This window comes from Chelmon rostratus, chromosome 14 (genome assembly GCF_017976325.1).
Source record: "Chelmon rostratus isolate fCheRos1 chromosome 14, fCheRos1.pri, whole genome shotgun sequence".
Classification (NCBI taxonomy): domain Eukaryota; kingdom Metazoa; phylum Chordata; class Actinopteri; order Chaetodontiformes; family Chaetodontidae; genus Chelmon; species Chelmon rostratus.
The window spans coordinates 1,146,806-1,174,626 of record NC_055671.1 but is presented as its reverse complement, the minus strand read 5'-3'; the positions used below and the strand labels follow the sequence as shown (position 1 = coordinate 1,174,626).

At 41.1% G+C, this 27,821-nt stretch overlaps 1 protein-coding gene across 1 annotated transcript in view; it reads right to left on the bottom strand.

Moving 5' to 3' along the window:
• Nucleotides 1-23,587, bottom strand: part of LOC121617626 (protein turtle homolog B-like) — a 107,713-nt gene extending 84,126 nt beyond the window's left edge. The window contains exon 1 of the mRNA XM_041952825.1: nt 23,463-23,587. Within this exon, the coding sequence (XP_041808759.1) occupies nt 23,463-23,526 (64 nt within the window). The 5' untranslated portion in view covers nt 23,527-23,587. The remainder of the gene's footprint in view (nt 1-23,462) is intronic.
• Between the last annotated feature and the right edge of the window lie 4,234 nt (nt 23,588-27,821).

The window sequence follows — 27,821 nt, the reverse complement described above, 5'->3', positions numbered from 1 at the left end:
GCTGACACACTGATGTTTAGCAGGAATAAAGTTTAACATGTTCAATCTTAGTGTAGCATATTAGTATGATAACATTTGATTATTCACACTGATCAAAAAGCTAGAATTCATCCTCTGGGGACCATGAATGCCTGCACAAAATTTCATGGTGATCCATCTCAATAGTTCACACATCAGTCTGGATCAAAGTGGTGTCCCGACAGACGACCAACAATGCCATCCCTTGAGCCTCGCAATTAGCATGGCTTACTAGTATATGCTTGTGAGTAAAAGGAGACTAATCCACAGAAAATGTCTACTTTAGTAGAACATTTCCTCTTTCTGTCACTCAGCCTCTAAACTCCAACACCATCTGCTAACTAAATCTGGTGGCTTAAATCTTGGGGTTTGAACTTCAAGTTATGCAGTGGCTACAAAGGCAACCATTCACAGCATACGTTGCATAAGTCAAATAGCCAACAATGGTGCCATTTTTTGCTGAAAGTAAGATGTATGTGCTTTGCTTGAGATGCTGACATTTGCAAACCATTCACTCTTGTTTCAACAGATTTTACTCCAGGATTCATCTCAGTACAAGAAAATGCAAATTACTGTGAAGCCAAAGACAGAATGCAATCCACCCGGTTACTATATATTAGGACATAATATCGTTCTCTACTACTAAAGTGTTACTAAAAAGAGCACCAACAAGATGATTGAGTGCAACAAAAAACATCTCTGCATTTATAAGTCCAAAGAGGGAATTTCAGAAAAAACTGCATCAAAATAGTTCCCTAAACCAAAGGCATTAGAAGAGGCCATTAAGAGCTTCTACTCCCCTGCGTGAGATCAAAGACTAGTACAGATTTAGATCAATAAAGCAAAATCATTTGAACTACAGTATATTCATTGTGCAAATACCTCTTGCAGGAAGATGAATCCATTTGGGAAGCGCAGTGAGAATGAATTGTAAAAGGTGGTGTGTTTAAAGCTCTGGCTCAGTTTTAAATAGGAAAAAAAAACAAAATCAAAACATTTTAGGGAACATTTATTTTTGTCAGCTTGTGCTACAACCCTCAGATATATCAGGGTGGCCTAAAACACTAATGCTACACCAAAGGGAGGGAGACGTGACCTAATTCTGGTCTCCTACTCTGAGAGCATCCACGGTGCAGAGGCATTTGATCCCTCCTGCATCACATGTGGGGTAAAGCAAAGAAAAGCTATATATGTTGGTGCTAGCCTTGTTATTGTCTCACTGCAAACATTTGTGTACAGACTAGACAGCAAAACAACAGGGTTGAGTTCCAAAGGCCTTTAAACCTGTATGCAATCTCCACTTGTTGTTAGTCCATGCGAACAACCAAGGTGACTGTCTCTGGTTTCTGTCAGACTGTTACACATTGACTTCAGGTCAGCCAGTTCTTATCATGGTGTCCACAAAAGCGTTTTGTCCATTAATCCTGTCCTTCTCCACCAACTTTTCCTGGTGCTGATGCATATAATCTGTCTTTGTCAAATTATTGAATGAAATTCAGATTTCAGTGTTCTCTCGCTGATTATTACAAAGATACTATAAGTAGCCAAATGAATAAATGCCAACGAGAAATTACTGAATGCACCCCATCTTGTGTGCTGATGGTTCATCCTAACCTGTAGAGTACCTGTGCAAGCAGCTCTGTCTTAGAGATCTTGCTGCTGACAGCTCTTCTAATGACAACACCTTGGCTCTTTCGCCTATACTCTGTGCTCCTCTCTGTCTGCCTCCTTTTCCCACCAGATATGTCCTAAATTGAAATTCATTGCCTGTGACATTCCTTGTAGTGACATAAAATTCATACAGAGAACATAGTTCAGACAAGAAAAGGTGAAAACAGGCAAAGTCAAACTGAAAGGGCCATATCTCAAAGCTCCTTTGACCATTCCGTTGATGTGGAAGCCGAGGAGTTCAGAACTTTAAGCTCTCCTAATGAATTGATTTAGCTGGGCAAAAACTGTTTTGCACAAGTCAGAAATCTAGAAAGAGAAGAAATTAGGAAGAGACCTTCAGGCAGTCACATCCATGGGGATGCATGGAAAGTCCAAGTTTAAAAGATTTCATGTCTTTTAAACTTGGAGAAAATTAAATAAATGCATGACAGGAAAAGACACAAATGAGGGAAACGTGGATGCAGTTTAAAAGAACAGGGATGTAGCCTGAGTCTGTGTCACTGCAGGGCGAGGTCGACAGGTTGGGCCCAGCAAACTCTCCTCCTGAGCACAGCGGCGCTCAATCAAGCAGTCAAGCCTCACCTGACCACACAGTAGTTAAGCACCAGGGTTTCCACCAGTTGTTGTCAAATTGTCTGCTTTGCTGTGTGGTAACAACCAAGACCTGTGATCGCTAAGTACCTTTTGTCAGTATTTTAGCCTTGCCTGCTACCTGCCTTCCTGACCTTCGTTTGTCTGTCTATGCTCAGGTGCCTCATCCTCACCTGTTGCCGTCCCTGCCCTGTCAGTCTGCTCTCACCAAAGAACTTGTTTCTGCTTGGACTCTGGACTGGTTTTTTGCACATTCCTCTGACATTCATTAAATTGTTAACCTTTATTCGCCTCCTGTCTTCCCTCTCTGAGTACGGTATTTTGGGTCCTAAAAGAACTCTGAGAAAACGTAACATTGCCTGGAAGCACCATGGGGAGAGTTACCCTTTTGCTACTTTCCCTTTCCTTCTTGCTTCCCTGTGTTGACAGAGAACTAGGTTTAGTACTGTAGCTTTTCTTGTTGTAGTTTTTTGCTGACTTGTTGTCAGGCAGAGATAATTACACAAATTATACTAATTTGACCAGTTTTCGGACACCTATGGTCAAGCTGGGCTTTTATCTAGTGGGTATGACAATTACCACAGTTTTCTCTTTCTAGCATATAAACCCTGATGAGTTCTGTACTTCTGCAAGGAGTAATTAGAGGAGTTTGTGGAATCCAAATAAATTATGATGTTTATAAGATAAATACATATAAAATTGGTCATAGTCATCTCCATTTTAAAAAGACATACATACATTTTTTTGGAAAAGTGGTGTTTCCACTTTTGAACCTGTTGCAGTCCTAAGAGTCTTAGACGTTGCCATGGATTGTCTGTGAGAAGGACAAAGACGTGTTTTTGAGCCTCTTACCTCCCGTTGACTGGCAGGAATTAAGGCCAGATGGCTAAGGGTGGATCAGCGGACACTCAAGTTCAGGAATGCTCACAAAGAAGTGAGAGAAAAGCCAATGACTGAATGAAACGAATATTGGACTGTGATCACTGTGAGCCTCTATTTCATCCTTATCACTGTCAGTGACATTTAATAATCAGCAGCAACGACACACCAATTACCATACCATATTGCATCTGCATTTGATTTCTCACCATTAAAAAAAATAATGCTAAAAACGTCTTTTAAACTTGGAGAGAATGAAATAAAAAGTGGTGTTGCTATGTTTTCCTTTCACTGGCATTCTCACTGCTGATTAGATGGTTCTGTTCAGCATTGCAGGTGCTTTCACACCTGCCATGCTGCAATTGAATCAAACTCTGGCACATCTACACCCCTGGTACAGTTCGTCAGGGAAGGTGAGAACGCCCTGATGAAACTCAGAGTGCTGATATTGGAGCACTTCCATGTGAAGCCTGGAATTTTATGAGAGGGAAAATTAATCAGAATGAATGCTGCATTATGGGCTGCCTATGCAGCGATGCATTCTTGTCAGGAATAGTGTAAGCCAGTCATGCCCAAACTACTCCATAAAGGCCCATGTGGTTGCAGGTTTTCATTCCAACCGAGGAGGGGCACCCCAGGCTGGACTCTAATCAGCTGATCTCAGTCTTCAGCTGATAATTAGCTGACCTCTTGCGTGCAGCCACACGGCCCTTTATGGAATAGCTAGAGCACGCCTGGTGTACACAGACATTTTGCATCTGCTTAGCTGTCAGCGTGCATTACAAGCTTCAACCTGACTCACTCATTCAATGCAGATGCTCTTCATCAGAGAGGCTAACATGCTATATTGTGACTGAGACAATATAGTCAAATGAAGAGTAGACATTTGATCACAGTGATTACTTGTGCTAAATGCAAGAGATACTACAAGGAGTACACACGTGTTGATGCAAGCTTCAACTCGTTCTCAAAAAGAGCCAGTCATTCTTCCTAACTGCAGAAGTAACGGAACAAAGTTACTGAAGATCACTGCAGCAGAAAGATATTACTCAGTACTTGACCCTGATCACTGCCATGGTTAAATGGTTAAATTTCCAAACCCACATCAGTTTGCGGTCCTCTCATGTCACAGCACTCAACGCTCAGTAGGATCTGAGTAAATATAGTGTTTTTCCTTTTCAAAAATGTACAATCAAATGTTGAGCATGGAGATTCATTCTTGACCTTGAGGACACAAATCTCTGTGTCCCCAGTCCATAATGGTCAAAAAGTCTGTGAATAGCTAGGTAAGTTGACCTTTACTTCAGAATATTTATCACAGATTCAATCAAAAGGTTTGTAATGAGGAATGATTTGATTCATCAACAGACAATAGGTGCACTCTCTTCAACAGCACAGCTATGGTGACAGTGAAGACTAGTCTGCCAGCTGATTTATGTGTTGCACTCTCAGATCACATGACCATTATTGCAGTGGCTTCATCAAACTGAATGCACGTTTACTGACACAGATGGTTGGCAGTCACTTCTTATGGATAGAGGAATCCTGCATGCAAGTAAGCAATCATTTTTATATTCCCATTGAATCAAATGCCCCCATCAAGTATGGAAAGGGCCTGAGAATCAACATGATAGTCTGCAGCTCTCGACCACTTTCAGCTGGTTGACTCCCTCCAGCTCTCACTGACCCCACCTCATAAAATTACAAGCAGCCACTTCTAGTTCCCATTCACTCAAGACAGTTTTATGGTGCCTGCCCAGCACATAATGATAGAGAGCTTAATAAACCAGCAGGTAGGTGAGTTAAACCAGTCCACCTTACATCTGTATTCCTCACTTCTGGTGTGTTGAAAGGCTCTATCAGTGATGGTAACACCTGAAATGACTTTGGGCAAACCTACAAATCTGAGTTACAGAGATCAAATGCTCTGTGGGGTTACATTTTGAATGGATGAGCTCATGCAAGCTTTGTTTGAATATTAGGATACCTACATTTAAGCTTTGTTCATAGTTGATGCAAAGGGTAACGGGGGGTCCCACTTTAGATACACTGCCTACAGTGTGGGTTTTGTTATACAGTGGAGTTTCCTCAGTATCTCATTCCCCTCAGAAAATTCTTCAGTTCTCTAGCAGCTCTGTCTGTCAGTGCTCCACGGTAGCCCACTTTGTGGACTGCTGTATTTTTAGATGATGGCAAAACTGTAAATGATTATAAAACTACAAATTTTGATTGAGTTCAATTCATCACCATTGCCAGGGGTACGGGTTGTTTCTCCAAGTTTCAGGTTGCAGTTCACAGTTGTACATTAAGATACTGAAATGTTTCAGTAAAAAAGTACATTTGAATAAGATTCCCTTCTGTATCACATCTTGGTGGACGGACTGCATTATGGACAGGATCGAATAGCCAACTCTAACGGATGACTTGCTCTTCATCTGGAGCCATTTAATATCATTCTTCCTTAGGGCATAGTCAACACTTTATCTGTGTCTACTCTGACAATGGTTTCACATTATTCAAGCATGCATGAGCACTGAGCGGAACAGAATGATTATGGGAAAGACGTGCAGCTCAGAAATAGTCTAGAATGATTGAGGAGATTGAGAAGATTGTGTGCTGATCCACAAATTACAAACGATCTTCACAAAGTAGACCTTGTTTCGCTGGCATGGATGGATCAGCTTGTCACTTTTGTGGATTGTTGATATGTCCTTACGACCTCTACAGCTATACAACACAAATGTCAAACATGTCTACAAAATACTGACCATCTTTTCATGAAAGAGGTACTGACGTTCTATAATCACATCATTTCAAATACGAGAGCTGTACATTTGACATTTTATGACTTCAAACATATGATACATTACTATTCAGCTGTGTAATCCTGCTGCGTCTATCTCCCTGATCTCCCATCTCATTAACTCAGAAATCTATGTTTGAATCTTGAATGAAGGTTGTTTCAAATTGTTCCTTATCTTCACAAAATACATGAGTTATATGTGTCCTGCTTCCTTTCAATTACCTCTGTGGTCATTTTCAAGCTGTTTTACTGCAGCATTTTTTAAATAATCAAATACTAAAGTCATACCCAATGTGCCTACATTTTGGCATGTTTTTGGTAAAAAAAAAAACCACATTCAAAATAATTTACTTAATAATAATAATAAACTATGTTTGTATAGCAGCTTTCATGCAAGAATTGCAGCTCAAAGTTCTTTACAAGAAAGAAATCATATGCACCAAGTGAGTGCTTCACATAACAAAGACAGAGTGGACATAAAGATTGATTTAAAAAAAACTGTGTAAAATAAGATGGAGAATAAAATCCACTTGATAATGATAGTAAAAGGAAGATAAATTAAGGATGAAAAGAAAAATAAAGACAATGCTTAAAACCACCTGAATACAATGAATCTAGGTAAAAATACAGAAAGAATGCATAAAATCAAGTAAAACACATTTTAAAAGTGGTGCAGCAGTGCATAGACACGAGGCAAAGCAAAGACTTTCAGACCTGCATCAGGAAAGTCTCAGCAAGTTAAAGGCTACAGTGAAGAGTTAAGTGTTTAGCTTTCTTTTAGAAATATTCAGCGAGCTGCCCTGATATCTGTAGGTGATGTGTTCCAGGGCTTTGGGATGTAACTGACAATGGCTGCATCCCCAAATTTATTTCAGCTATTGCTGGAAACCTCCAACAGACCAGCAGCAGATGATCATTGTGTTCTTCAAGGCAAATATTAAACAAGGGAGTCCGCAACGTAGCTTGGTCCTAACCCAGGGCTTTGTATACAAGGTGAAGGACCTTAAATCAGCTGTGAATACTACAGGAAGCCAGCTCAGAGCAGCTAAAACTGGACTTACTTTCTTTATTCAGTGGGTAAAGGCTATTCAGTGTTTGGGATCTATGCAGTGTATCTATTAAAGCAGAAACACATAGGAACGGCAAAGCTAATATGCTCTTCAATGTTTATTTATTGCAAATCATATCGTCATCAAGAAAACTGACTTCTTGCACACTCCTCAAACCCTCTGGTTTTCTCTCACTCTTCTCTTTTTCTCCCTGAAAATTACAGGCTCATCTCTGAAGGTGGACTTCACTACAAGAAGGCTTCAAACTCAAAATGACTTTCAATAAAAACACCTTTGATGAAGAAAAAAAGAGCGGCTCTCTTATCAACATACCTTGGATACTGTTTGATGTGATCTGATGAGGTTTCTGGTGCACGTATCATGAAGTGAGATGAATGTCTTATCCAGCCATCTTTGACATTAACTCATCTTTTCTGGTATTATGCTTAAGCTGGCTCACTTTAAACCGTGACACATCACCATGGTTACCTATGCTGCTTGGCTAACCTGCACCAGAGCAGGTTCGGAGCAGAGGATCAGATCGGGGTATGTCAAAAGCCTGCCAACTGACCAATCAAATCACTGGAAAGTGGAGCCACTGTAACGGCATGGACAAAAGTGGCCTATTGGTTTTAAAAGAAAAATTTTAACTGATAAATAATTAACGCTCTAAAAACCTAATGAATGGAGATTATAGCTGCATATTAGCTGTGCCAAGTTTCTTTCATCCCAAAGAGGATTCCTGACAATGTAGATAACTTGTGCTCTTATTCCATAACTGCAGCTCTGCTGAGTATTAAAGTGTAAATAAAAAGTAGCCCCAGTGTCGTCGAAATGGTCAGACAGACCTTGTCAGGCATTCTTTTCTCTTCTTCAAGCCTTTTTGCACAGAATAACCAGAGTTTTCTCCTCTGCTTTGGCACAAGAAACAGCCTGACCACTTAATACGTGACAGTTTGTTTTTCATGAGACAAAATGTCTCACATGTTGAAAATGCAGACCATAATTGAAAAGGAAATAATTCCAACACTTGTTAAAAGCCTTCTTTTCTCATCTATTACAGCTTTACCTGCTTTACTTTCTTTGGACATTATTCCTACTGTTTCTACAGTTTCAGGTTAATAGGATCAGTTTCATTTCATATCGTATTAGATCACCCACACTACTTGAGAACACTGCCTCTTTCAAAGGAACGCACTCAGAGCTACACTTGAAGCCAGTTGATAACCAGCTTCATGATACCAGATATCCAGGATCACGAAGGCAAAGCCCCCTGAACCCAGGTAGCCCAGAGAAATCTTTTTTGTAAATGTGTAAAAATACAACTGAATCTAACTGAAACTTACTCATCCTGCTTGGTGAAACTACTTCAAACTGTTAATTGATTTCCCTTTGCTTACAGCAGTAGAAATCCTTTAAAAAGCACCACTTATCGCCCCTTTGTAGAGACAATTTCAACATTTAACCCAAACACAACAGAGAGAGACACAGCTGTCCTTGGGTTGTACACAACTTTAACTTTTCTTGGCTTTCCTTTTATGATCAGGCACAATCAAAGAAACTTGATGAACAAGAGCTTTCTGAGCATGAAGCACAGTTTTTAGATTTCTTGCAGTATTACATTCAGTAACTTTCCACGGTACTGACAACTAGCGGCTGTTGACTGCGCATGCCTGCATGCTTTTTGGAATGTATCTGTGCCATTGCATAACTTAGATGTGATGGATTTTACTTTGTGCCCAGCTGGTGTCGTCGCTCTTCAGCCACTTGCTGTGCTTTTTGGCTGCATCTGAAGATTACTTTAAGGCCTGAAGTAAGCTTCAAAGATCAAAATCCTTCAGCAAACTGGCTGGAAATGTGAATACAAATCAGTGGCATTCCCCTTCTACATTACTTCAGCAATAGTTCAGTGTGTCTAAGCGTTTTCTACTTCTTCATTAATATGCCTCATCCACTGCGTCTTCCCATGACAATGTGTGTCCTCTAATGTAAGCAAATCACTTAGTGTTACTACAGTTACGGGTCAGATCTGAAGCCGGCCTGTCCATCTTTGTGGACTGTAAGTCGCTGCTGCTTTTCCTGATCCCCAGCCTCATTCTGGGAGAAATCATTAGAGTACGGTTTCTGCAAGCACCAGCAGGCCATGCACCACAGACACACACACACACACACACACACACATTAAACTATACCTACTGTAACCAAAGGGCAGTCAATACTACTCTTATTAACGATGACAGCTTTTCTCACATTTCTCGTCCTTGCATGGCCCCTTTCCATAAGAACATTCAGGAAAGCTGCTGGGCGCTGCAGCTAGTTAAGCTAGTTAAGCTAGTTGAGTTAACCACACACACATTTGCTAAACCAACCAGTCGGCACTTGGAGTGACGCCAAAAAATACAGTTTGAAAATTGAAAACATTATTCTTAAATGTTGTTGCATCAAGGACAACACACTCAAAAAAAAGGTGCAAAGGTGAGCTTTGTGCTTTATTGGAAGTGTGTCATTACAAATATATCTGTATTTTTTTGTAACGGATTGAGGACTGTGACTGTTCCTTCTAAGGCTAGAAAGGCTTACAAAATGTAAAGGAAAATGGTGTCTCAAAAAGCGTTTTAGCTATATTCTTGCATTAAAATATTTAATTAACATTTTTTTTAAAAGGGCAACCAGTGGTTATACCACGGCTTTACATGAAGGAAGACAAATACTGTCCCATTCAAAGTCACTAGTTTTCCACATTAACTTCATATTATAGAGTTTCTACATAAAGAATCTGGGGGGTCTAAACACAGCAGGCAGTGCTTTTAAATGTTCAAGTTACTGCACATGCTGAGGCTTCTGCATTGAGCCTCTACATTCAGTCTATCTGGTTCAATTATGTCAAAAACAGGCCTATGGCTCAGCAAAAAATCACAGACAATATAATGGTCATAATGAGGAGTGTTGTGGAACTATTTTCCTGATGCACAGAGTAGCCTTCAAGCAGGACAAATTTCAGTAAGCAGGTTTATACTTTTTACTGTTTTATATGTGGAATTAAATAACAGAAGTCATTATTAATTTGGTTTAAAAAAAATGCAAATAATATAAAACATAGTATTTGTCTCAACAGGCACATGCCAACACTTATGCCCTTGAGCTCACTATTCAGCAGCAGCCGCCTTCTTTAAGCAACCTAGGACATTCAGCCTGTGCAGCGAGTAGCTGACATCTGGCAGAAACCAGAGGGAACACTTGCTATGAAACAAATCTCTCCTGTTATATGAGCTATCACTCCGATTAGTCACCATCTGCCTCTTCAGACCTGACTTGTGTTTGCTAACCACAATCAATAAGCAAACATCGGATCAAGATTTGGCGAAGGGAAAGGCTGAGGAGCCACCAGCCATCTTTGAGCCATCTTGAGCTCCAGGGTTTGCATGTGGGTACAACAATGTGTGTGAAATGTCACATGTGTCCGGCTGCTTATTAGGCAGTCTGTCTAGCTGTCATTGCTCTAACAAGGTCACGGCATCAGGTCATGGCAGATGAGGAAACACCCATGAAACCACAGCACAGGATCCTACAAATTGGCAATTAGAAATGAATTACCTAAGTCCTCTAACGTTCTCTTTTTATTCATTCTTTATTCTGTCTTAGTCCTGCAGTCTTACTCACACAAATACGAATGAATGTCTTATTATTTTAGAAAAGAGGTCAAAACAGGAAAGGGAGAAAGTGCAAACATTACAACTGTAGCAGACACTGAACAACAACATACTCTGATGAGACAATAAAGTAGGATTCATGGCAGATATGTAGGACAAATCCTATATTGTTGTTGTGTTGCGTGTTGTGCAAAATTCTCTCGTCCAGTCTTCACAGTAAGCACATTTTATCTGCTGGTAGAGGAGACGCAATGCCAGCTCCCCTAATATGTCTCCATTTAGATGTGACAGCTATTCCCTGCTCACCTCAGGTCCACAGTGCACTCTAGCTGCTCTGAACAGACACAACCACGATTCCAAAAAAGTTGGGACGCTGCATAAAACATAAATGAAGCAGATGTGATAATCTGCTGATCCTTTTTGACAAAGACACAATTGAAAACAGTACAAAGGCAATTTATTTCCTGTTTCATCTCATCAACTTCATTGATTTCTGTAAATATCTGCTTATTCTGAGTTTGACGCAGCAACACGTTTCAAACACGTTGGGACAGGAGCAACTAAAGACTGGGAAAGTTGTGGAACGCTCCAAAAACCCCTGTTTGGATCATTCCACAGGTAAACAGGTTGATTGGTAACAGGTGATAGGATCATGATTGGGTATGAAAGGAGCATCCTGGAAAGACTCAGTGGTTCACAAACGAGGATGGAGCGAGGTTCACCACTTTGTGATCACATGATTGGATAAAGGAGGTTACTACACGGACTAAGAAATGTCTTGAGAAAACATTGTTGGTAAACACAATTTGTTTGTAAATGGTGGTTTTATTGGTTGGATGGTTTTATTTATGCTTTACACAGCATACCAAGTCTTCCAAGCAGAGTCATGGTTCATTTTCTTTCTAAAAAGCTTTCCGTTTTCCAATTATTTATTATTGTCATATAAAAGCACACAACATTCCTTTACATACATTATATTTTAGTGAATTATCAGAGCTCTTCATTAATGCCTCATGTGCCTGCAATGTTTCTTAGCTGCACAGGAGTGACCGTTTGATGGAAACATTAAGTTTGCTAAGTAAAATGTTATTTGACACCTTGAAGGCAGCCATACAGACATATAGCAGGCTGATCCATCTGCCTCACCCTGAAGGCACAGGGCTGAAACAACTGCACATACAGCTGTTTATTTGAGACAATACAGCTACTTTAAAGGCCTTGAAAACCTGTTCAACCTCTCAACAGGCCAACAGGATGCTGCATGAATTCATTATTGGTGCCATTGTAGATATTTGTGGGTTTCCCTGTGTTCATGTCATTGGTTTGAAGTGGGCAGGGCTCAGTTGCAAACAGATGGTGTCACATACTTCTGTGCATAAATCAGAGTCGAGCATTTCAATCAGAATCAGTTGGCGGTTGGTGGGTTGTTTGTTTATGAGTTTTTGAGCATTAAACTATTAGAAAATATTACATTTTTAATGTTATGATATTTTTAAACACATTTTCAAGGTTTTTTTTTTTTTTTTGCTTCACCCAGGGTGGTCTGGTTAGACATACTGGCTAACATGTAACTAGCTGTCTATGCTTGCAACTAGCATAGACAGCTACTGCGAGTTCGCCTGCTATAGCAATGAGCAGACATACAGCAGTGTGGCTCATGCCAGTGAATTACAGTATGAACAGATTTACTTTATTTGAGTCTCATTTTCATTGAATATTCATTATTAAGGATGGGTATCATTATAGATATAATAATAAACAATAATATTAATTTCAGACTGAATATTGCTTTATTTTCTCATTGTTTTAAACAAATCACTATTACAACTACAATGTATTGACTCAAATGTAAAATGAATAAAATCAACAATTAGCAACAACACTTCCAAAATGTTACTGATAGTGTAATGTTAGGTAACAAAGTCCAGAGGACACTCTCAGAAACTGAACAATGAATTTCTCAGTGACAGTGTTAATTTCATTTACTATAACTATGATGAAATATGTGAATGGAGGCCATGGCTAAGACAGCATGCTATATATATGCTACATTGATGACAAAGGTGAGACTGAAATGTAGTTTAAAAAATGAAAACTTTAATAAAAGCTCTGTTTATCTTGTTAACAAAGAGAAGAAAGACAAAACATTATGGACTTTTTTCCTAATGGCAGAAAGGTCCCTGCTAGGTGTACTCTGACCTTTGGAGGTGGGTTTACGGCCCACATGATGCTGATATCTACATAATGTGATAACGTTAACTGATGAGGCTACTGTTACAAAACATTAATACTTAAACTCTAAATGCTACTACATAAATCAAATCTATAGGTTGGCAGAGCTCGCACAACAAAGAAAAGTTTCTGTATCACCATTTGTGGAGTAAAACTGTGGAATAATTTGAGCACTGAAATCAAAAACAGTTCGAGTATAATTCTGTTTAAAAAAAGACATAAAGAAATGATTCTCCAGAGGTACATTGAATAATTTACACAAGGTGTTTGCTTGCTATTTGGAAATGATACATAGTGTTATGAAAAATAATCATTATATTATTATTATTAAATTATTAGTAATGAAATTAATTAGAACATATTAATAGTTAAGATTATAGGGGTAGGATTAGATAAGTTTATACTTCTTCCTACTTCCTTCCTCCTTCCTTCCTATTTTTTTTTTGTTTTTTTTAATGTGCACTTATTTCCTTATGATTCCTTATGATTATTATTATTTATATAGGTACTATGTATATATTGCTATGTATGTATGCATGTATACATGTATGCTTTCATTTTTATTTTTACGTGTTTACGTGATCGAAATAAAGTTATACTACTACAATATCCTAATATTTACAATGGTCTGAGGAACGGCTGACAGCTTCACCATTATACACAGGTAAGATCAGTCTTTAAAGGTTTTGAGAGGGCAAAAGTGAAAATAAGCATAGGTCCGTATGCTGAATTGCAGGTAATGTGTTTAATTGTAGCTCAACAAACAAATTTGTCTAATCTTCACAGGTCTTTAGACCGTGGTCTGAAGCACACATTTAGCTCCTTCTTAAGCAGTTCCTGGGACTAAACATGCAGCTGCTTTGGGACCTTTAGAGTGGTCACATGGTGGAGTTGGTGGTTGGATTTGTGTTCTCTTTACCATGAAAAGAAAACATCTTGGTAATCATTTGTTACTCTTAATATTAGGGACCTAATGACTGCTAACAACAATTAACCGTCATTTGTCTGTGGTATCTGCTGCAAGTTGTATCAGTTGAACACTGCTGCCACATGGCAGTGGCAGGGGATCAGGTGTCATACTGTGCCACAAAGGCCAGACACCAACATCATCAATCAGTTTGTCTTGTCTATGCATTTTCTACTGCTTCTCTCACAGGGACCCATATGAGGCTTGCCTGTAGAATTTGCCTCTGGGTTTGCTGCATCAGGGTTAGGGTGTGAAGCTCAGATCTTGGGCTGAATTTAGTGTAGCATAGCTGAGGCTATGGTGAGGTATCTTATGGCCCTATCCAATGAATGTTTAATAGGTCTGGAGAAGTCAGTGTGGAGGAAGCTGACTGTGCTGCATCAGTAGGCCAGGCTGTAAAATGAGACAGGAGAGGAAGCCAGCCAGCTCAGGATGGTGGGAGGAGAGGAGAGGAGGGGAGAAGAGGGGAGAAGAGCGGAAGGGAGGGAGAGTGGAGTGCAGTATCCAGAGGAAGTATACAGAACAGGACAGCAACCGAGATGTATGTGAGCAGGAAGTCATGATCAAAAACCACACTAGTGCAATAAAAAAGGAATAGGAATAAAGGAAAATGGTCTGGGTGTGAATTGTATGTTTCAGAAATGCTCTATTCAAAACCTGCACTGAAATCATTGAAGAGAAACAGACTACACAGGGTATTAATTTCAACTTCTTTACACTGCCAACTGCAAGTGAGGCACACTGCTCCGTTTGGTAAATTCAATATACTTTATCCATGCCTGACAGTGGCAGCGCATGTGTCCATGTTTGTAAAGCTGACAGTGTGCGAGCAATAAAGAAGCACTTTACTGTGGACACTGGGATCTCTAAGCAGATCAGGAATAAACTGTCAACTCAAGTGAAGGCTTTCCTTTGGGCACTTGAGTTGAATTTGACTGCAGGCACACACTGGAGGCAGGATGCATTACCACTGTCTATAAACAAAGCCGGATCACTTCAAAGGTTTATTGCAGTGTCATAATAGTAAAGTTACAAGACCGAAGGATATGACAAGCCTTGTGAGAGACCCCAGAGCCGCCACGCAGTGACTCCATGGCTGCTAGATCTCAGGATTGTTGGAGGCTGAACAGGAAGAACCAAGGAGTTGACAGAAACAGTGACATCAGACCCGACTCAACTCTCCACCAAAACTCTACATCATCCAGTTATTTGAATGGAACACTGAGATGTAGCCACACCAGACATCTCCACTTCAACATAAACTGGCCATATCTAAAGCCCAGAGTCATGCACAGAGAGAAGAAGCCTCATTAAAATTTCTCATGCATCTCAACTGTGTCCTTCACAGTCCCTCCCTACACACTGATTGGAATTAAGCTTCCTCTGCCCATTAGGGACTGTGTTTCTGTGTACATCTGTCTATCCATATGCCCATCTGAAGCCCCACGCAGCTGTGAACGATGTGCTAATGAGGCCTGTAATCTGCAGCAGATATCAGCAAAAAGAAAATTATTTCACTTCACAAAAAATTGATTTCTTAATCCCACAACTTCAAAAAAGACACAAGCAATTCTGCAGAGAGCTGAGTCAGCAGCAAAACTGTTCCACTGTACATTTGATGTATCAATTACTGTAAAAAAACGTGTGCGGATTGCCTCATCTACATGTTTTGGTAGCAGTTGGTGAATCACAGCCTCAGAACAAGATAAACAGTTAATCAAACACCATTTTTAAGTGTGTTCTGTGAAATAACAATGTCATCCCGTCTATTTTTATTAGCCAGACTAGTGGCGGGTCTCTAGGGGCGGCAATGAAATATAGCACACAGCGCTGTCTTTGGTGAACAAACAGCTATCAGATGAATGCCATTAAAATTTGGTTGAGATATTCTCAATGAATTGCATTCACTTAAACCTCCTTTAACTTTTAATGTAGCATCATCGTCAGGCCACAATCTTAATTTGTCCGTTTCTTTGGTGTATGACCAAATACCTGCAAAATCAGTGACATTCCCATCAGCCCCAGCTGTACTTGCTGCATTCGCACATGTTAAACTAAAAGGATGAGCATAGTAAACTTCCTTCATATCAGCATGTTGTCATCATGAACGTGTTGCCCTGCTGACATCAGGGTTTTTCTGATGCCCACACTTACGGTGCTGACTCTTACAGACGCTGCTTATTCATCCGGTGCTTCAACAGCACTCTTCAACACATCTGTCTTTGTCTTTTTATAAGAGAAAAATCCAAACAACCTGAGAGTACACTTAACATTGTTTTACTTTCTCAAATGTAGATACCTGAGGTGGATAGGGCAATGAGAGATGAAGCCATCTGGTCCACTTATATGTATGTGCTGCACTTTCATTAGATGTTTGCTTGCGTTTCTGCCCTTACATGAAAAAGACAATTTGAACTTGTGGCCATGAGCATTCACTCTCTCCGCCATTTTCACTAAGAGCAGGGTCTCTGTTTGTTTGTGTGTCTCTTTTTGAGTTTGACTTGGGAGGAGGAACTTGTTGTCTTACCCTTTGTTAACGATTTGATCTGATCATCATTCACTCGCAGATGTTTCCCAATACTGGTCAGATGCATCATCTCCATGTGGGGCTCACCTTCTGTCTATTGTTTTAGACCAGAGGGGCACAATTTGCATAAAAATGTGGGAGATTTTCCATCGGGATCTGTACTGATTTCTTCACATTCACGTTTTTTTTTATCACAAATACAACACATTGAGTTCCCCTGTTCACCACAAACATGAGCGTGTTCAATGATCATGTTCATGCACAACATCTTCTAGCACACAAATATTTCTTGTTTTAAATTAATCTAGTAGAAATCTACAAATATATGCACTAAAAGCTTCAATATTTGGATGCTGCTACATTTATATAAAAGCTGTTGAACCTGCATTTACAAACTGCTTGTCATGTGTGAACTTGATAGCATTTGAGTGTGACGACCACAAATCACCACACACATTTGTGAATGTGGGTATTCACTAATATCAAGACCCATCTGATTTCATACTAATCAAGGGAATTAAACTAAAATAGAGTCTACAATACTCCCTAAAGTAAACTCCACAGTGGCTCTACAAGTCGTCAATACATCTGGGCAATTTTTTGATGATGTCCCCATTCTGTGTACCCTGACTGCAGCAGAAGGGCTACAGCAATTACTAGCTGGACAGCTTCAAGATGAGTCAGCCAAAGGACACTGGTACAGTATATTCACATACCAGTGAGCAATGCCTTCCTGAAGTGCTGTGCTGCAAGGGCTCCAAGTGAAATACTTCATTGTGACAAGTATACCATACTCATAACTCATAACCATGATCTAATTTAGCCTCTCACAGATCAGAGTAGCTCTGAGGGAGTAAGAAGGAAAGAGGTGCTGTCTTTAAGAGAGCAAAGGGCATTTGAGCCATTATCCTCAGGCACCTGTTAGGGCACCTGTCCTAGACTACATCGCTCTTTCATCCCAAGATAGCAATCAATATGCTTCATGTCTCACTTTGGGGGGTCAGCAATTGCATTAGGATGGCCCCCCTTGACGTCGCCCCTGGCCATACTAAATTACAAAACATATGTATCACACAAACGTGTGATGGCTGGAACTGATTCTCTTTGCTGAGGCATCTGTGTCAGACTGTAGTGATGATGATGCTACTCACAGCTGGTTTCCCAGGTTTGGGTCAGTCAGTCTTGAGTCAGTTCTGAAAAGAGCCGCTCTTAGCAGTAGGTTGTTGCTTTGCAGCTCAGTGATTTTATGTTGTAGGTTGTCAGGCACATCAGCTAATTCTAAAGTTTTTACCCTCACCAGCATATTCAGATATCACAACAGGCTTTTGCTCTGCCGGGTGGAAAAAAGCACAGGGTTGTGTCATCATAGCAAGCTCCACAAACTAACACAGACACACTGGCTTGCCTTTTACGTCAACAAAAAATAACCATTTTTCCATTTCTCTTGGAAAGCATGGCACTCATCAGATACTTATGTTTAGGCGCCATGATGCGCTGATATGTGTGTTGCGTTCATGGACCAGTTGGAAAAACGTGCTAGTCTACTATGTTATGTTGGATCTGCAAAAATCTAAAGGCACATATGAAGTATCTCTTGCTGACAATCTTTTCCATCAGTTAATCCAGCCAAGCAACCCCAATAGACCAGTTCACTGAACCAAACTGTTGGGAGCTCAGGGGCGTGACCGCAGCCGCCAGTCACTGCTCCTTGGCCCATAGACCAGCTTGATTGACATCTAAAGGTTGGTGACTTTTATGAAGTGTGCTATTTGCCCCAGGCAACAGGGATGCTACTTTTCATTAAGCTCAGTGGGAGTGAAGGCTTCCCGTGTACATGGAGCACCAACCATCCACAGCAGATTATACTGTACAGCCTCAGCCGTACATGAACTGTGGATACCAAGTGTTGTTTGAAATCATGCTGATTTGAATATGTGCTATTGAACATCATTTGAACTGATTCCACTTGCAATTTCTTTGCAAAAGATCTTCTTTCTCTGTCCAATTTAAACAAAAGCCAATACAAATTACAGTAAAACTGGAGCACCCATGTGGGATAAAAGGGAAGTTCATCTTCATCATCTCACAGGTCTTCCAATCCTTATTTTGATCTTATTTTTATTATTATAATCAAGTGGATTTTATTCTCTATCTTTCTATGCATTAATTGTCTATCCTTGTTTTTATGATCATTCTATCTTTTCTTCTTCTTTTATTATTAGAAGCACTTGGTGCATTTGATTTCTTTGTTGTAGCACTTTGAGTTGCAATTCTCGAATGCATGAAAGGTGCTATACAAAAAAGTTTGCTGTTATTTATTCAGTACCCATACACGGTGTGGAAACTGTTCAACTTCAATGAAAAGTGTCAGCTCTAAAGGAAGGTGACAGTGGGAATGTCAAGTCTAAAAATAACAACCAAAAACTGCCAACTTTAAAAACGTTGAGGGTTTTTTGTGATGGGGGAGCGCTGGCTCTGTGTGCGAGACGCTCTAAGCTGAGATGCATCCTCTGATTTTGACAAGATGCGTGACCTCAATCCAGGAAGTTGACTGTTGGAATTAGAGAAACACTTTATCTGAAGCCATGCAGCTCAGTGTAGGCCATCTCACTCTGATTCACTTTAAACTCTTAACATCTGCAATGCACACCGACACCCACGCACAAACATACACACTTTCATACAAGGGGAGAGACTGAACTCTAAGGAATATGCACACTGCGGAGAAGGAAATGAATCTTCTGAAGTCCTCGGACCATGAAAATAGACTGGTAGGTGTTATACAGAGCTGCAGCCTCATTCAACTGGGCGTCAAGTCCACTGGCAAAGTCGAGAGGAAAGTTGGCAAAAATATAACTGAACAGGTGACATCCTGACTATTTCTATGTTGAGATATGTTGAGTCATTTCATCATTAAGAGCAGTGAACAGTATCAGATTAATATAAAGCCAGATCAGAGCATTCCCAGTGAAGACTAAATATGTCTCAGGCCACACAGTACATCCTTGAGAAAACGCTGAACGCCCACAGGATTTAAATCCACACTGTGAATGAGACAAGAGTTCCCCTTTACTTGGTCAGCAACTTTGTTTTTGCCAAGCAGCCACCCACTTAGAGGGAGAACACTCATTAAGCGATCATAGTGTAGGGATCATCAAAAAACAGGGATACCAGGAAAGTTAGTCAAATTAATTAGGCACCGGTGCTTCTTGCCAGCTCCATTCACACACACAGTTCACCCCAAAATACACATGCACTGAATTGGAAGACAACAGGACTGAATCACAGACACAGGTGTTCTGGGCACTTCTGAGCTCCAGAGGAATCTTATTTCAGTCAAACAAACACAGGGCCTTAATGATATGCACTATGAAGGGTCACGCTATAATCAATAGAGCAAAAACAGAAGCAGGCGTAAATACAGCCAAGAGGAATTCAAGATCCAATCATTCATTCATCATTCAGTCGAGGTGGTCAGAAGTGCAACTGCTACACTTTTCATATCAGCTTTAGGATCAATACAAATAAAAACTTCATCACAATGATGAAAACAGGAGAAGACATGAAATTGTGACATGTCTCTCTAACACTCTTGTCAAATATGTAGTCATGGCAGACATGAAGGTGCTTTCAGACAGCTCTATATGATGCTGCAGCCCCAATTTAACGTGGTTAATGTTGTTTTTATTGAAACTGCAACTGCACCTTGTATATTAAATCCTATATAAACAACGACATGTAGATATGGAATATAAGAGAAAAAAGGCATTTTTGTTTCATGATATCACAGATATAGTTACTGCAGGGTCACCATGTTTCACTCATTCCTTATTGAGGAAAAAGACACGAAATAAGAAACAACCTCAACAGCCTTTTCTTGTTGAACTTATTTTCACTTTCTGGTGAATCAGACAAAATCCTTGCACACATGCTGAAGGTCATATGTGTTACTATGGTTACCAAATTATCTTGTATAAATATATGTGCGCTATACAGCACAGTATACAATTCCTCAATTTCTACCAGACAGAAGCTACATCAGAGTTTCCTTACAGGCAGACTGGGACTGTTGTTTAGCAGGCAGTCTCAGTGTTCAGTCTGCACCAGAGCTCGATTTACAGCTTTCACATCAGCTCAAAAAACCAAAATAAGAGGCAAACACACCAGAGTTCAACAGCAACAAACAGGTGGCATGTGAAAGCACCCTTGGTGAAAAGACAGCTAAATGCTCTTCATTGTTTTTCCCCACTGTTTCTATCCAGTATACTTCAAACAACATCTCCTTCACACATACATCCCCACTCACCCCCTCCCCCTCTGTCCCCAGCCCTCTTGGCATGATGTGGTATATGTATTTATCAAGCAACTCTGTGGCATTTATCTAACAGCTTAGTCATAATTAGTCCAACTTAGTCCTGGGCAGACAGCCTGTTAGTGGGCATATGTTCAGATGCCAGTTAAAGACACATCGCTCCCCAAGGGGATGCTTGCATGTGTTCATGTGTGTATATGTTGTGTGTGCGTATGTGTGTGGGTTGGGGCAACAAGTGGGTGTGTCTGCATATGGCAGCAGACGGTTGCTGTGGAGCCTCCATTAACACAACCCACCATGTTCCCTTCCCTCGGCTACCCAGCCATGCTGAGAGAGGCCACTTGAAACCTGGAGGGAAGCGAGTTCATCCGAGTGTACGAAAGAGGAAGACGACAGGACGGAGCAGGAGTGAGGAGAGACGGGGGTGGGGGGGGGGGTGGGGGGGTCCTAAGTCACACGAGAAAAGTGAGAGATGGGAGAGAGGGAGGGATGAAACAAGGTGAGGAAGAGAGGAAACCAGAGAGGAGGGGGACAGTGAAGAGAAAGACAGGCAGTCTGGCTCAGGTCCAGGGTTATCACTGGCAAAAGCCGAGGCATTTGCCAGCTGCCAGCTGGAGACAGAAGCACTCGGCCAGAAGGATGCTGCCCTGCGCAGCTTGTGTCGGCTGGTGTGTTCGTCTGTGTTTGTGTATCTGTGTGCACAGCATGAATGCTGCAGAGCAGAGAGCTCTGTCAATGTGTTAAAGCACGGGACGAGGACCATATGCATAACCCCCACACTAAGTGAAGGGACAGTCTTTACAGAACACAAACAAGTGCAGTCGCTCCTCCTCTGCCATCCAGAAGTTAATGCTCGTTTCTGCCAAGCTGCCTGCAGTCCCAACCGCGGAGGAGACGAGGGAAGCTGCTTAAAAACATCTCCCTAAGTCTCCTTTTGGCAGACGACGCTTGAGAGTATCCTCTTTAGGCAGGACATTACATAACTGTTTGCCGTGTAGCCAGCCGAACCCAGTGGCACGCCGGAAGGATGTCAACAAAAATAAATATATATGAACTTGCAAGATTCTGTGTCAAAAGATTAACACACCGTGATGGAAAGCTTATTTATATCATCAAGCACTCATTTCTTCATCATCTAATCAGTGATGCTGAGGCACAGACGCCGTCCCAGTTTCCTCCATCTCTCCTCTCTCTTGAAGATGAGTGGTAGGGAGGAAAGGAAGGAGGGGGACAGGAGTAGCAGGGATTCCATCCTTTCAGGGTAAAGTGCTACACTGCTGCAGCTTCACCTGCTCACCACCTGTCCCTATCATCATCAATGTGAGACAAGCTCATGTACAAACAACAAACACATATACTATCAGACCGCCAAATTACACGTGGGTCCACCAACTACAGGAGGAGCTCATTCATAATGAGAGTTGGAACATTAGTTGATTGACTGATCGAAGTTTTTTTAAGTAATTTTCGAAGCAAAAATCCCCAAAATTCACTGAGTTAAGCCTTTCAAAGACGAGTACTCTATGCGACTACTCTGGACGTTTGGGTTTTAGTTTGCTGTTCAGACAAAAGAAGCTATATGAATATTTAACTTTGAGCTTTAGGGAAATTGTTTTCCGTTGAACTATAAAGTAATGAAAATGCTGGTAACAATCATCAGATTAAGTGATGATAATCAAATGATTAGTTGCAGCTGTATTTTTAATATCATGACAGGTGAAACTGATTCTAGATGGGCCCAGCTGTACTGAAGTGGCTTCTGAGTGTCACCCATTAGTGTTGCTTTTAGACATCTCTGCTTTGCTTTGACAACACTAAACCCTCGGGGGAGCCTCTCTTGTCTGTCACCATCCTACAGGGAGGTCAGAGGTCAGCTGCAAGTTGAACGATCTCCCACCTGTGAAGCCATTTTCCCACAGCTCTTGTCTACAAGAAAGGCAATACATTTGTGAACAGAGCTTTAGCTCACGTTTAGTCATCATACATGTGGCCAAAGCTGCATCACCCATGACCGGCTGAAAAGCAGCCTCAGTCTCCAGGGAACTGCTTAAATTCACCTTAATGCGGTGCTGGCTCAGAAAGCGCCCCCTCTAGCGGATGTGGCTGGTATGACTCAGCTTCAGCTGGAACAGCTCCCTGGAAGAGGTTAATCCACTCATAGCATTTTAATGACATCTACACCAGCGCACCATACTAATCACATTTGCCTTCACATTTCACAAAACGCTGGCAGCCGGTGTGCAGCTCGGTGAAACCGGCTGCGGCAGTCCAGAGGCTACCCGCATAACGTCCTGGAGCTCCCGGGGAGCAAACTCACACATCTTGGGAGGAATATTTCAGCCCAAATAAGGCTCAAAACCACTCTGAAGCCAAAAACGTCACAACTCCGATTGAGCCATTTATCACCGAAAAGCACGCATCTCCATGATGCAGTACGATGGGAATAAGCAGGTTGTCCCCTTTCAAATAGGTCTAACTGCAGGAGCCCCCTGTCCGCCGCGGTACAGCTCCGCTGTGACTCATTTGACGGTGGAGCGGTCCGGTTCCCTCACCGTATGCCGGCCCGGCTCCACTCAGGTGCGGTGATGAACACACGCATGAACTTCATGACGTAAAGTGTGACATTTTAACATGCAAGCGACATATTCAAAGTTCGACAAAAGACTGGCAGGAAACCGCTTTGAATGAGATATATATTGAAAAAGCTGAGTTAAAACTTGAGCAGTAGGCGCTGGTGGATAAAGATACTGCACTTCGACTCACCTTGAGCGGCCGTTCCTCGGGTGCTGAATACACTTGCTATCAAAGTGGCCACATACCAAATCATAGTACTATTGCCGACCAGAAATAAAGCTCATCATATCTCAAAGTGCCCCTTTCGGTGAATCTCCCATCGCCGAGTGGTCCAGGACAAACTGAAGCGGGCCGGTATCCTGGTTTCTTGTTAGCCGAGCCCTGGACACTTTTCCATCGGCGCTTTCCCCTCTCTCTTCCCCTCTCCTCCGCTCTCCTCTCGCATCCTGAGACGGATCACCTGCGCCAATGGGACGAGAGCAGACGAGGCAGTGAAACCAAGCGCCAGCTTTTAGATAACCGCGGTCCCGCCTCTGCACTTGTTTCATTGATGGGCGTGGGAGAAGTGCGGTCGCTGATTGGTTGTCTACGATGTCGGTTTTCCAGCTGGAATGTTACGTTCATGAGCTATAGTAATACGCGGAGGTTGCAACTTCGGTTCAAAGAAATTACCTCAGGGTGCTCACACCCGTTACGAAGACCCTGCTTTCTCATTATTGGCTTTTTCGTCCTTAACGCACTTACACGTATGATTATAGCAGTAGTATCATAAAATCACTTTTTAAAAAACGATCTGATTTTTATCGTGGAGTTAGAACCACAAATATTAGGCTTCCCACAAGTCGGGAGACATAAATAGTTAGATAAATAATCATACAACAGAAGGGGAAAATTATTGCATATAACCCGATACGGTGATATAGTAACTTTAAAAAATATTAGAAGTAGGCTACCTGAAGGACTGGGTAAGACTTAGTCAAAGTTCTTTTTATAAAGCAGAGGCCTCATTGCGGTATTTACTGAATGACTTCATGTGCGTACGAGGCTATAGCAATGCTTACACAACATCACAATCCCAACCACCAAACTCTAACAGGTGGTTACTCTGTCTAATAAATTATTTGAAAATATCTGTGGTTTATTTGAAAGACAGTGATACTGCTAATACTTGACTGTAGACGTTTACAAAGTTCTGCGTGAGTCTGAAGAACTAGGATCTACGGGTAAAACTAAGTTTGGAACTTCAGTGTCGTGAGAGGCTTGTTGCATCTTCCCGTTTTTCGCAGAGAGTGTGAATGCAGCACTAGAGGGAACCGTTTCAAGGTGGGTTGTAGAGTGAAGCCGTAGCGGAGCTGCGGTATCATCCTGCGCAACTAGACGAGAGATATCCTCCCCCCTGTTTATCCTCATATCACACATACACACATGCATACATGCATACATACATACATACATACATACATACATACATACGTTCAAATCGGGTGTCGAAATCCGAGGAGTTATGTCTGTAACAATGTTCATGATGTAGCCTATGAATGAAACAGTGGTGGTGAGGTTGCTAAGTCAGGCCTACATTCAAACATAAAAAAAATAAAAATACAAGACCTCAAACACTGACTAAAGCAATTTATTGTTACAGATAAGTTGTCTGACTTCATTATGATTCATCTTCATTGATACAGTGATTCAGTCAAGGACAGTTTAAAATTCCACTGACTCAGTCTGCCTTGCTCATAGGGCATCCTATCATGCCTCAAAGCCAATTCTCCTCCACCTCCAAGTGTAAGGACCCCCCCCACACACACACACACACACTGCTCCCTCAGGAGGCTCCTCCAGCCTCTACCAGGATGACAAATACATTCATTTGAAGTTATCTGAGGTCATACGGCTTTACGTATGCTGGCACTGTTCTCATTGCTATCCTTAGTCAAATCCAAGTTTCCTCAGCTTGCACATTTTTGTTTCATCCACACACTTTTCACCACAGAAATCAATCAAATCCTGTTTACAAGAGAAGCTTAAGAGGGCTTCTTTAAATATATTGTTCCAACTGAAGTCTTCAACATTATACTTAGGGTAAATAAATCATTTCAAACTGACCAAGTGATGACAAAAGTAAAAGATGAACACTCATCTCCTCAACAACAATGTCATATTTGGGCTGTTTTACTTTTAACTACCGTTCTTCTCTAAAGCCCTGTCCCTTAACTGCAACTTGTTTACATCACTAATACTGTAACACTGGGTGCTTATTTTAAGAGGTGCTTATGTGGTAGGGTTTTCTGATGTAGTAGTAAGAAGAGGCGCAATAAATGATTGTGTGTGAGATTGGTCTAGCTACCATTGTGTGAATGGTTGAATGCAGGCTTGTGTTGTAAAAGCACTTGGAGTTGTTACCATTTACCATCTCAGCTTTACCTTTTGGTTTTTGGATCATCTCAGGGAGGTAGTTTTGGGATGCATGGCAGGTTATTAATTTGCTTTGGTTGGTTTTTTGTTTGTTTGTTTACTTTCTTGGGTTTGTTAATTCATATTTGGGATCTTTTGTTGATGCACGATGATTCAATCAGGATTCTATAAAGATGTGTTAGATTTGTTCTGGGAGGAGGGACATTATTATCTTTTGGGACATTATTTGAGAGGGAGAAAAAAATGAGAATCATTTTTGGTTGTGGAATTGCTCTTTATGTAGTATCAATATTTGTGGCTCTGCATGAAATGCTGCAACAACTGTTGGATGGATTGTCATGAAATTTGGCACAGACACTCATCGTCCCCCTCATGATGAATTGCAGTCACTTTGGCGACCCCTCACTTTGTACATAGCACATCATCAGGTCTCAGCTCAACATCAGCATGTTAGCGCTGTTATTGCGAACATGGTAGCATGCTGATGCTAGCATTCAGCTCAAAGCACCACACTGTGTAAGTACAGTACGGCATCGCAGAGCCAGTGCATGGCTGGAGACTCTTAGTCTGATTTTCTAAGTCTCAACATGATGATGTATCCTTTTTCACTCGTTTAGCTTGCAAAATAGTGTCAAGAATAAAGGATTGGAAATAAAACAGCCGGGAATTGATCATGAAATGTGATTTTTGACTGGATTCTCCAAGTCCAAACCTCAGGACTTTTACATAATGAGGGACTTGAAACAACCTCTTATTTATCCTCTTTTCTTTTTCTTTGAGCAATGGAGATGGTAATATAAAGCAGGAAATATCCAGGTACAAAATATGTACTTTCAGTGTCACTCTCTTCCCTGGAGCTACCTTGATCTCCATCTTTCCTCTATCTCACAGTGCCTGTGAGGCCTCAGTTACTCATGCTGGCTCTTCTACAAGAAGCAGCCACGAGAGTGTGGCATGTCAAGCCCGAGCATGTCAGCACCTCTGACAGAGACATCACTGGCTACAGATGAAGCTGCAGCTGGAGGCCCTTTGCTGCTGCTCAACAGCCATTGCAGCGACTGTGGTGATGGGAGTACAGCCATGTCTCACAGCTAACTGTCATACCGAGAAGTCTGGTTTAAAAGAGCTGTGTGAAGTGCAAATAGTACATTCAAATTCGGCTTCTATGGTGTTCTGTGTTCTACTCCACCACGCTCCACTCGGGTGTTTGTTCCTGCCTGATGATTAATGAGCCAGGTGTGACTCATTAATGTTGGTTGCGGCTACTGACAGTAATACACGTGTCCTAATAGTGAAACTCGGGTGGTATTATATCATGTTATAGGATGAAATTCAGTTTCTTGTATCTCCCCAGTTTCAGTAGCATATGACAAGTATTTTGAGGATTGATACATTTGTCGTTTAAGTCATTGTTTTGAGTAAAGATGCTGAATATGCACTTGTTCCAGCTTCTCAAATGAAAATATAATCCAGTTTCTCAGTGTTCTATGATGGTAAACTGAATATCTCTGAGTTTTAGTATTGGGTATTAGTTGAAGAGGGCGAGATCCATCGCCACGGCTCCAGCCATCCGGGCAACAGACTGTTTGTACCGCTACCATCAGGAAAGCGGTACAGGAACATCCGCACCACCACTAACAGACTGAGGGACAGCTTCTTCCCCAGAGCTGTTAGAGCTATCACCCCCAGCAGCCCCTCACTGGAGTGAGAGACTGTGAGAACTGTGAACCACTGCACACCGCACTTTACACCTTCACCTCCACCTCCACCTGCACCTTCTGTGTACTTTTAGGTACACACATATACTTAACTAAATTGTATACATTTTAGTATATTGGCACATTATCCACTGGTATATTTTATTTCCATTGGTATATTTTATTCTGTCGGTACATTTCACTGCGTATATTTTATTCTGCTTGTATATTTTATTCTGCTGTATATTTTATTCTGTTGGCACATTTCACTTCCATATTCTATCGTTTATTGTTTAGTATATATTCATTCTGGTATATTTTTAATTGCTTTTACGAATATTTTTATTGCATGTTGGTTTATTTTATTTTAATGTAGTTTTCTTAATTTTATTCTTTCTAATCTTCTTATCTTTCGTACTATCTGTTCCTAACATGG